Source organism: Desmodus rotundus, unplaced genomic scaffold (assembly GCF_022682495.2).
Source record: "Desmodus rotundus isolate HL8 unplaced genomic scaffold, HLdesRot8A.1 manual_scaffold_57, whole genome shotgun sequence".
NCBI classification, from domain to species: domain Eukaryota; kingdom Metazoa; phylum Chordata; class Mammalia; order Chiroptera; family Phyllostomidae; genus Desmodus; species Desmodus rotundus.
In genome coordinates this window covers 43,068-55,143 of record NW_026527665.1, presented here as the reverse complement: position 1 = coordinate 55,143, position 12,076 = coordinate 43,068, and the positions used below count along the sequence as shown (strand labels likewise).

General features: G+C 35.8%; 1 protein-coding gene across 1 annotated transcript; it reads right to left on the bottom strand.

The window, feature by feature from the left end:
- Positions 1–1,711: 1,711 nt before the first annotated feature.
- LOC128780159 (zinc finger protein 93) lies at positions 1,712–12,076 on the bottom strand. The gene is made up of 4 exons (XM_053917972.1): positions 9,354–12,076; positions 8,814–8,906; positions 5,411–5,484; positions 1,712–4,791 (listed from the first exon to the last, which is right to left on the bottom strand). The coding sequence occupies exons 1-4, from the start codon at positions 9,523–9,525 to the stop codon at positions 3,148–3,150; spliced, it is 1,983 nt and encodes a 660-aa protein (XP_053773947.1). The 5' UTR covers positions 9,526–12,076; the 3' UTR covers positions 1,712–3,147.

Genomic DNA, 12,076 nt, shown 5'->3' with positions numbered 1-12,076 from the left:
TGTGGACAGCTAAGGCATGTGATCATTTAGGACAATAAGCATTGCTCTAAAAAGAAAAATAACTTTTAAAATGTTATAAATTGTATTAGAATAAGTGGCTCTTTGTACCACACATCAAATAAATTATTTTGAAATACCTTTGAGATAAACTTCACATTATAATATAGTTATGTCAATTATATCTGAATAAAATGTAACTTCAAATTCATTAGATGTTCCTTCAGGGAGTAGCTACTTTTTAAAAAAATGTTTATTGGTTTTAGAGAAAGAGAAAATCAATGTGAGAGAGACACTTTGATTGGTTGTCTGCCATAGGCACCCTGATCAGGGATCAAACTTGCAATCCAGTCAAGTGCCCTATCCAGAGTCAAACCCCTAACCATTTGGTGTATGGAGCCACACCAGCCAAGGCTACAAAGCTTATTTTTTATTTCATTTTATTTAAGATTATATTTATTTATTTTCAGGGAAAGGGAAGGGAGGCCAAAAGAGAGGAAGAGAAACATCAATGTGACAAAGAAACGTCAATTGGTTGCTTCTCCCATGTGCCCTGACAGAGCAGGGACTGCCTGCAACTGAGGCATGTTCCCTGACCAGGAGTTGAACTGGTGACCATTAGCTTTTCCAGAAAATGCCCAACCAACAGAGCCACACTGGACAGGGCAACACAGTTTGGGTTTTGTTTTTTTTTTTAAACTAACACTGGATTTCTAAATTTTAAAAAGAGAAAGTAAAGCAGTCATCTATTAAGTGGTTCAGATAAAAGCAAAGCATCTTTACCTGAATTACCCATCAGGCCTGCTCTGACCTGCCTGAGCACTGCCAAAAGGAGTTTCTGGGTATCTAAAAACTGTTTACACATTGACTCCATTAAAAGTCACCTCTACCGTATGGGACAGCTAGCTATGAGCATGATTATTCTTATTTTTTTTTAATTTTTATTGTTATTCAATTACAGTTATATGCCTTTTCTCCCCATCCCTCCACCCCACCCCAGCCGAACCCACCTCCCTCCCCCACCTCCACCCTGGTTTTGTCCATGTGTCCTTTATAGTAGTTCCTGTAATCCCCTCTTCCCACTGTCCCCGCCCCCCCCCCCCCCCCCCCGCCCTGGCTATTGTTAGATTGTTCTTAACTTCAATGTCTCTGGTTATATTTTGTTTGCTTTTTTCTTCTATTGATTATGTTCCAGCTAAAGGTGAGATCATATGGTATTTGTCCCTCACCGCCTGGCTTATTTCACTTAGCATAATGCTCTCCAGTTTCATCCATGCTGTTGCAAAGGGTATAAGCTCCTTCTTTATATCTGTTATATGTGCACTGTCCGTGATTGAGATTGCTCACTAGAGCAAAGTTTTCTACAGAGTAGGTTCTTTGGAGCCCAAAGGTAGAGGTGAACTAATTGTTTCCATGTCATTATTTTCACTCTGATCTGAGGAGGGTCTCTTCTAGATGGCACATCTATAGGTCTTGTTCTATCCCTTCAGCTACGCTCTGTCTTTTGATTAGATCTTACTATATAGGGATCTGATAGCTGTGCTTTTGTGGTTTTCAGAATGGAGGCTAATTATTTAGTAAACATGCAAATACAATAATTTTATGCTCTTAGAAGTCCGTCAATATTCTCTCTCTCCCCTCCTTTCTTCTCTCTATAAAATCAATAAACTTATCCTTGGGTGAGTAGTTAAAAAAAGAAATGAGCTGTCTATACTTTCAGATATCCCTGATCACTTTTTTATTTCAACCACATCATGTCTATCTATGGCTACAATGAAGATACATCAGGGTTTTAATAAACTGCCACCATATTTTCCTTAAAGAGTTATTGGAAAAAGAACTTAAAATTCATAATGCTCCAATGCAAAAAAAGATGCCCTTCATGGTGACATACAACATTCTAAGTCAACCACAAACAACATCTCCATTTAGATTTTTTTTCAGACATTGTGCATTATGTGTTCAATCTTCCATGGAAAAGTAGATATGAGTGAAACTCACCTAATATACAAGAGTTCACAGATTTTTAAAAAAGCAACATTCAAACTCATCACACACACTAGGAATAAAAACATAGTAACATTAATTATTATCACAGTGGAATCACATAAATATTTTCTTCTCAAAATATCTTATACTGTCAATACAAAATAGAATACACTGTAATTACACATATAGAAATATCCATCCCCTTGATACTCTGAAGCAAATAAAAGTCCTTATCTGAGTTTTTAAAAATTAGATTATTCTGTATAAGTATTGATTTATAGTAATACCTAAAAACTGTTGTTGACCTTCCTTCTGTGGATTCAGTGATATTTTAAAATATTTTAATTGAATATGTTCAATTCATATTCAATTAAAAACTTTTGCAAATTATTTACATCTTTAAAGTCACTCTAAGGCCTAAGTTGTTTGGGCTTTTGTGAAGTGTATAATGTGGACAAGTCTTTCATCCTTAATTATGAATATAGAATTCTTCCCCAATGTGCAATCCCTGATATTGAGTGAGGTTGTAGGTCCATCCATAAGGTGTTGCACATTCTTTACTTTTAAGGTTTCTCTCTAGTGTGAATTTTCATGTGTTGAATAAGCTATGAATGCTGAATAAAGTCTTTTTACCTTCTTCACAATTGTATTGTTTTTCTTTAGTGTGAATTCTGATGTTTAGTAAGGTTTACATCCTGGGTAAAGCTTTGGCCACATCATTTTTATTTGTTAGTCTTCTATGAAGTATTAATGGTCAAATATTGAGAAAACTATGATTGAGGATAAAAACTTGGGAACATGTGTTATACTTATAAAGCTTATTTTTCTGATGAGTGAGGCTTGAACAAAGGCTAAATATCTTGCCAAATTATTTACATTATTATTATTACTCTCCAGCACAAATTCTGCAATGTTGAACAAGTTTTGGGAACAGGTTAAAGGCTTTGCCACATTCTCTACATTTGTAAGGTTTCTCTCCAGTGTGAATTCACTCCTGCTGGGTAAGATACCACTGCTGATTAAAGGCTCTGGCACATACAGTGTATAAATTTTCTGATGTTTGTGTAAGAGGCCAGTGGTAATTAAAGGCTTTGCCACATTCTTTATATTTGTAAGGCTTCTGTTGAGAATGAATTACCTAATTTGTAGTAAGATTCACTCTCAAGCAAAAGTTTTACCACACTCCTTACAACTGTAAGGTTTCTCTCCAGAATGAACTCTCTGATGTACAATAAGTTTTGAACGCTGGGTAAAGGCTTTGTCACATTTTCTACATTTATAAGGCTTCTCTCCAGTATGAATTCTATGATGTTCTGTAAGGGTTGAGGAAGCTCTAAAGGCTTTGCCACATTCTGTACATTTGTAAGGTTTCTCTCCAGTATGAATTCTTTCATGTCGAGTAAGACACCACCGCTGATTAAAGGCTTTGTCACACTTCCTACACTTAAAAGGCTTCTCTCCAGTATGAATTCTCTGATGTTCAGAAAGGGTTGAGGATGCACTAAAGCCTTTGCCACATTCTATACATTTGTAAGGTTTCTCTCCAGTATGAATTTTCTCATGTCGAATAAGACACCATTGCTGATTAAAGGCTTTGGCACATACACTACATATATAAGGCTTCTCTCCAATGTGAATTTTTTGATGGTGAGTAAGTTCTGAGTGATAGATAAAGGATCTACCACATTCTCTACATTTGTAACGTTTCTCCCCAGTATGAACTCTTCTCTCGTGTTCAGTAAGATATGAATGCCATTTGAAGTCTTTCCCACATTCTCTACATTTGTAAGGCTTCTCTCGAGAATGCGTTATTTGATGTTTAGTAAGGTACGAATACCACAAAAAGGCTTTTCCACACTCCTTACATCTGTAAGGTTTCTCTCCACTATGAATAATCTGATGATGAATAAGTTTTGAGGAGCATTTAAAGGCTTTGCCACATTGTCCACATTTGTAAGGCTTTTGTCCAGTATGGTTTCTCTGATGGGCAGTAAGGGTTGAGGACTGGCTGAAGCCTTTGCCATGTTCTCTGCATTCATAAGGCTTCTCTCCAGTACGAATTCTCTTATGTTGAGTAAGTGCTGAACACTGGCTAAAAGTTTTGCCACATTCTCTATATTTATAAAACTTCTCTCCAGTATGAATTCTCTGATGTTCAGTAAAGTCTGGGGACTGGATAGAGGCTTTGCTACATTCTCCACATCTGTATGGTTTCTCTCCTGTGTGAATTCTCTGATGTTTAGTAGGCTCTGAGTGGCAGATAAAGGCTTTGCCACATTCTAAACATTTATAAGACTTTGCTCCAGTATGAATTCTCTGATATTTAGTAAGTTTGGAAGATGGGCAAAAGCGTTTGCCACATTCCCTGCATTTGTAAGGCTTCTCCCCAGTATGAATTATCTGATGTATAGTAAGACCCGAAGGCCAATTAAATGTTTTACCACATTCTTTACACTTGTAAAGTTTACCACTAGTATGCCTTTTCTTATGTTTATTTAGATTGAATATTTGACTGAAGACTCTCCCGTACTGATTACATTTGTAAGCTTCCTCCCCAGAATGAATATTGTCTTGTTCAGTATGATTTGAAGATTGCTTCAAAGATTTGACATATTTACTTTGTTTGTTTGTCTTTTCTACTACAATAGAAATAATCTGATGAGTATTGTGCTTTGACTTTTGGTGAAAGACTTTACAGTGGTTCTCTGGAAGCTGAGTTCTCTTATGTTTATTAGGATTGGACTCTTGGTTAAAGTGTTTCCAACATTCATTGAACTGATAACTTCTGTCTCCATTATATGTACTCTGGTAACATTGAAGATAGAAAGGGCTTTAGTGACAGCTATAATTCGATTAAACATGTACACTTATTTCCAAATAACTATTCTTTGATACCTATTAAACCATGGTGGTTGTATTAAAAAACACTCCATGTTTATAAAAATTACAGATATTGGAATACAAAAACATTTAATGATGGAAAAATAATGATTTACTGATAAAGGCATTGCCAATTTCATCACATTTTAATTTTATATGTGCACTATAAATCTCTAAATTTTAGGCATGACTGACAAAGTTTAACCCTATCCTACATTTTAAACAATACAAATGGTTTCATACCATGGATTATATGAGTTTCAAGATTTCCCATATTTTCCTTTCCAAGAATATACATCTTTAGAATTTTTTTTTTCAGTCTTCACACAGAAACTTACTGATCTGCAAATGTAACTGACTTAATGTGAGGTTTTCCAAATATGTAATATCTTTGACTTCTTTAGGTAGCAATAATTTTATTATGAATAACTGTCCCAGTTTAGTTCTGTTCATATTAACATCCTTTCTTCTTGTCACACTATTCCTGAAATTCAAAGGCCTGCATTAAGTGTACATTATCAAAGCCACACCTTCCATATCTTACCAGTATTACTTTAGAGAATAAATCTTCTATTCTTGACTCTTGTAACAAGGCCTGGTTGTCTTCAGATGACATAGCTGGAAGAAAGGAAATCAGTTTTCATAGTATGACATTCAGGTGATTGCACTTAGAACTTACCAGCAATTATACACAAAATTACATTTCTAAGTATTCCAAAAGCAAGTGAAGAGTTCAAAGCAAGCCCACAAAAGGTACAATGAAAAAAAATCACACCAAAGTGAGACAAAAACTTGGTTATAATTGCCAACAATACTGCTCAACCCCCATGGCACACACTGGCAATATTGTAAGGAAACTCCCAATTCCCAATTTCTTCTCTGGAGAAAGATAATGGTACATTGTGTTCAGTGTTCTCACTGTTTTGCAGCTTCTTGAAGAATGTGTTTCTGTTTTGCACCACACAAAGAGCTAAAAGAATGGCAGTACATGGTGAACACATTGTAGTAGCAACTAAAAATAATGAGTAATTGTTCAAACACCGTATCTCTATAAGACTGAAGACAGATATCAAGAAGAGAAAGACACCATGGGATGGATCTGAGGAAGAAACAGAAAACATTTTAAACTTGGAACTTGCACAAAAGAACAAAGAACATGCATCCCCACCACAGGTGATTGTTATTTGTTTATTCCCATAGAACACAAGTTCATAAAGCCTGGTTATTTACAATTTGAACCTCAACAAAGATATCAAGACAAAGAAAAACAGAAAGATAGTGTCCAATCAGAAAAACAATATAAATCTACAGAAATTCATACTGCATTAATAAAAAATATATTAATTACCCCCCAAAAGAATTGAAAATAACCATATTAAAAAAGATGCTCAACTATAATGACAACTAAAATGACAACTATATAATATCAAAAAAACTGTGCATAACCAAAATGAAAGTGCAAAGAGAGAAAATGTAAAATTAAACCAAACAGAAATGGAAAGCTGAAAAACAGTATCAAAATTTTAAAATACAGTAGACTCATCACGAAAGATGTGACCAATTTGAAGATTCAAACAGCTTGTATAGACTTCATTAAAAATTTCAATACAAGGAAGCCAACAAAAATATGGAAAAGTGAAGAGAGCCTAAGGGACTTATGGGAAACCAACAAATTGACCACTTTGCACATTAAGTGGACCCCATAAAGACAGAACAATGAAATGGAGTACATAACTTATATGCAAAATTAATAGCTTAAGATTCTGACATTTGTAGAAAGAGACATACAAATTCAAACAGCTCACTGAATGCTAAATAGAATAAATGTAAAAATGTCAATAGGAAGACATAAGGAAATATTACAAATCCCAGACAACTCTCCTAAAAGCTTAAAAAAAACATTTGACATGGGAAAGACAGCTCCTCTAAGATTATCAGTGGCTTTCTCAGCAGAAACCTTATGAAAAAGAAGAGCATGAAATAAAATACGAAACCAATAAAAGAACAAAAACTATCAAGCAAGACTACTGTATCTCACAAAACAACAATGGAGAAAGAAAAACTTTTCCAGCTCAAAAACACTGAAAACTCACCACTGAATCTTCCCAATGAAAACTGAGTAAGAAAATACTTCCAGATGTAATTAAAAATTTCTAAACAACACTAAAACATATGAACATATAAAGATTTGTTGTACATATAAATGTATACACCAGTACAAAAATGCATAGTGGTGTAATCATGAAACACAAATCACTTTGACTTCTCCTATAGAACTTTAAAAATAAAAGCAATAAGATCTTAAATCTATGTTATAAATACACAGCATAAAAATATAATGTGATATCAATAACGTGAGTGAGTATAGGGGTGGAGATGACAAATAATAGGGTTTTTTTTTAAGACTTTATTTTTAGAGAGAGGGGAAAGGAAGGAGAAAGAGAGGGAGAGAAACATCAATGTGTCATTGCATCTCGCATGCCCCACTACTGGGGACCTGGACTGCAACCCAGGGATGAGCCCTGAGTGGGAATCAAACCAGCTACCCTTTGGTTCGCAGGCCCCCGCTCAATCCACTGAGCTACACAAGCCAGGGCAAGCAATAGAGTTTTTGTATGTAATTGAACAATCAGTTTAGAGCATGATGTTATAACTTTAAAGTACCTCCATGGTAACAACAAAAATGGAAAAGAAATAAAATGGTCTGTTAATAGGTGACAGAATTGTGTATTAGAAATCTGATGAAAGAATGCATGATAATAAATCAGATGGAATTTTTATTTAAAAAAAATCACAGATTCCGTGTTTCTAAAATGAAAGAACAAATCAAATTTCTCAAAAAAAAGCACATAAAACCATGAAGTTAGTTGTGTTCGTTACTGTAAACAAATATTAATATAAAAACAAATTAAGAATGTAATTACTTGAACAATAACATAATGGACAATAAAATACTTAGGTATTTACTTAATGAAGGAGATGCACAACTTGTATGATAAAAAGTATAAAATATTGCTGAGTATAATTAAAGAACTCAATAAATGAACTACCCATGCCATGATCTTATATTGGAATGCTAATAGTATAAGCTGTCAGTAGTACCAAAGGTGATCTAAACATCCAAAGCATTTCTATCAAAATCCCGATAACACTTTTGGCAAAAAAATTGGAAAGTTCATCCTAAAATTAATATGGAATGTCACAGGATACCAGGTAATCAAAACAATCATGGAAAGAAAGTGTAAAGTTATAGGCACTATGCTTTCAGATTTTAAACCATATTCCAAGCTGCTGTTATCAAAAAGTGTAATACAGGCATTAATACAGAGATAAATAATGAAGCATAGTGGACGTGGAGCCTGCATACAACTTCTCCTGGCCAAGGTCAAATGACTTTCAACAAGCCTTGTACCACAATATAAGAAAAGGATATTATCATAAATCAATAGGAATGATTAGAAATAATAAATCAGAAGACATGACACCTATCTCCAGGGTTCCTGGGGTTTCTGCACCAAATTCCAGGATTTCAACCTCTTCCTTCATAAACTCTCTACATGAAACCTAAAGAAAAAAAAAAAAACTAAAAAAAAAAAGGTCTAACATACAATTCCTCAGCATTGTGCACAGATATTCCCAGGTCCCCACGCAATGGAAGAGGAACCAGACCATGGCAGCCCCCACAGACGAAGGTGGGGTCTTTGCCCCCACATCTAATGTGATGGTGGAGGTCTCCAGAGCAGAGCAGAATCCTGAGAGGATATAGGAGCAAGGGACATTTTGCAGATGAGCTGTCCCTATTTCTATGACAGCAACAGAAACAAACCTGGGCTTCTCAAAATCTTTGCCACTGAAGCACAGCTTCCCAAATCACACTTTAGGGTCTAGCTTCCTTTGTGGCCTTTGGATCTCTCACCTCTGTCACCAGCTTCCCCACTCCCACCTACCTGGGTGGGCACATGTCTTTTTTCCCATGACATCCCAGCACTCCTTTATTTTCTCCAAAAAGGTGACCAGGACTGGCTTAGAGACAACAAGACCTGTTTATCAGAAATAAGAACATGAGTTTTGATAGAGATTCTCCAATTTCCAATCCAGTTTGTGCTCAGGTGAGAAGACATGGTCTATTAGAATATTCTAGAAAATATTATAGATATTATTATGATATTAATACATATTAACAGATATTAATATTTAGAATATTTTCCAAAATATTGTTTTTGTTAGCACATTAATTATTCTAGACAACATGTAACGTCTTCAGAAAATAGGATTCTATTTCACATATACACAAAGCTTTTTTTTTTTATTGTTGAGTGACAGTTGTCCCAATTTACCCCCAAGCTTTTCTTTTCTACACCAGAAAATCCCCATTTCTTCCTTGAGAGCAGGGATCTAAAAGTTTACCGTACAAGGAGACGTTCTTCTCATGAAAGAAACAAAACCCTGTGGGTGGAGCAGGAACTCTGAAAGGAAGTCATCCTCACCCAGGGAGACCAGGTTCCTGTAGTTCTCCATCATCACATCCATGTACAATTTCTGCTGAGCTGGGTCCAGGCATTCCCACTCCTCCTGAGAGAAATCTACAGCCACATCCCTGAAGGTCAATGATCTCTGAAAAAAAAAGACATTTACCAAGGGGCCACCAACAGAATTCATAATGTAACCCAACTTGAAAACAGTGTTAGGAGAAGTGGTTTTGACCTAGGAGAGTATCCTGAATCATCCAGTAAGATCACTGTGACCCAGTAATATTCTCTAATGTATTTTCTAACACTGAGAAATGAGAATGACACATGTCCACAAATGCACTGCAGAGACAGTACTTTTCAGGAAAATGGACTTTAAAATGAAGGCATCGCCCTGACCACTGTGGCTCAGTTGGCTGGGTGTCATTCTGCAAAGCAAAAGGTTGCTGGTTCAATTCTTGGTCAGGGCACATGCCTAGGTTGCAGGTTCGGTCTCCAGTTGGGAGGCATGTGAGAGGCAACCCATCAATGCTTATCTCCCTCTATTTCTCCCTCCCCTCTTTTCTCTAAAAGGTAAAAATGAAAAAAATGAAAAAAAAAATAGAATGAAGGCATCAACACAGGCACATGGATTTCTAAGAGTTATTAATTCTATCATTCAGAATCAATTGTGTATATTTTTCAGGTGGAGAAGACATGGTAAATTGGAAGTATAAGGAGTTCAAGTTTAACACAGACAACAAAGAACTGTAGTGTTTTTATCAAGATTTTATTTATTTTTAGAGAGAGAGGAAGGGAAGGAGAAAGAGAGGGAGAGAAACATCAATGTGCCATTGCCTCTTGCACACCCCCCTGCTAGGGACCTGGCCCGCAACCCAGGCATGTGCCCTGACTGGGAATCAAACCTGTGACCCTTTGGTTCACAGGCCAGCGCTCAATCCACTGAGCAACACTGGCCAGGGTTTTTTTTTTTCTTTTAAGATTTTATTTATTTTGAGAGAGAGGGGAAGGGAAGAACTGTAGTTTTATAAAAATGCAGATTCTGATTCAGGAGTTCTAAAGATGTGTTTCCACATCTTTAACAAGCTCACTTTTTACTAATGATGCCAATGTCTCTGGTCCACATGCCATACTTCTGAATAGCATGAAAAGGAAAATACAGAAATTCATAGATGACTTTGAGCTGAAAGAGTTTCATAGCATTTACAGTTCTCATAAAATAGGAAGCATAGCAACCACAATCCTTTTTGATAATGTCTTATATACTAGATATCATTCCAAGAGTTTTATATATATTAACTTTTAATACACATAAGTGATCTGAGAAAAAAGATTGTTTTTTATCTGTTGTAAGAATATTTTGTGAAACTTCCAGTACAGTAGATCTTGAGTTTTAATTCAAACTCTAGAATTTCTCAAAAAGAACACAGGCCAATACGCACAAAGAACTGTCATGAACATTCGCGGCAGTTTCTGTAACTGAGAAAGAAGACTAACAGAAACATCCTAAGCAGGTAAGGAGAAAGGAGAAAGAATAGCTCAAATAATGTTAACACTTTTTGCACATAGGCATACATATGGAAACTATGAGCACGTTAACAGTGACAGGGAATAGAATTTTTGATTCTACAAATCTCATCAATCTTTTTGTGGATGATATCCTGTGTTTTATAAACACAATTGGGAGAGGAACACACAGTAACACAGAATAAGTTACAGCTATTGTTTCTCAGTCTTTCATTTCTTTGAAAATCTTTGTGTACCATTTTTGGTGAGCTATATCTTAGAATTTTTACTGACTTGAACATACATTAATAATATGATTCTTGTAAATTTTCATGAAAATACAAAAAGAGATAAAGTGAAGTATGTCTGTAACATGTCTGTGGAATGTTAAAATTTACAGGAACTTACAATTTTTAACCTGATTGGTTAAAGCCTCCCCATCAACGGCCAATAATCTCTAGGAAATTAAAAGTAGGGTCTTCAGCCCTGATCAGATAGCTCAGTTGGATCTGGGTTCAACCTCCAGTCAGGATACATAGAAGACTCAACCAATGAATGCGTAAGTGGAACAACGAATCAATGTTTCTCTCTCTCTCCCCCTTCCTCTCCCTCTAAAGTTATACATAAATAAGGAAATCATAATCTAAATATGATCACCAAAAAGTCATTAGTTTTTTACAAATCTAAGTACACACATACCTTCTATGTTCTGTAACTCTATAATGCATTTCAATAGTAAGTCCTTCTGACCAATCTGGTGAGCAAGTCCCTTCTAACTATTCTTCTTTGTCAGAACTTTCTAAGCTAACCTGACCAGTAAAATTTGCATTTTCTTACCCCTGCTCTACAGAGCTCATGAGGTAGCCACATGAATATAAAACCCACATGTCCCTTCATTGATACTCGGGCCTCTGGGTCCATCCCAACAGGGATGTGGAACATGGGTACCTTCCCAGGCTAATCTGTCACAGAGGGGATGTGTTCTGTAGTTGAGGGTCATTAATTAAAGGTGGGAATTCTTCATGACCTTGGGAAGGCTGGAAAAGAGAATGTACAGAAGCCACTGGACAAAGAAGAAAAGTGGACAAAATGCTAACCTAGACAATCACAAAAAGAAAAGAATAATTAACTGAAAACATCACTTGGAAAAAACATCACAACTAGAGGATTAAAGGTTGCAGATTCTAAATCCACTGATGTTAAAAGGAAAAGCAGACATAGCCTCTGATCTAGTC

Excerpts from the sequence above, each read along its gene's own strand:
- LOC128780159 (XM_053917972.1), bottom strand. The coding sequence starts at position 9,525 with ATGAATTCTGTTGGTGGCCCCTTGGTAAATGTCTTTTTTTTTCAGAGA. Across the intron at positions 5,485-8,813 it reads AAAGACATGTGCCCACCCAG|CTATGTCATCTGAAGACAAC; the intron begins GTAGGTGGGAGT and ends CCTTTCTTCCAG. Across the intron at positions 4,792-5,410 it reads TATTCTCTAAAGTAATACTG|AGTACATATAATGGAGACAG; the intron begins GTAAGATATGGA and ends CAATGTTACCAG.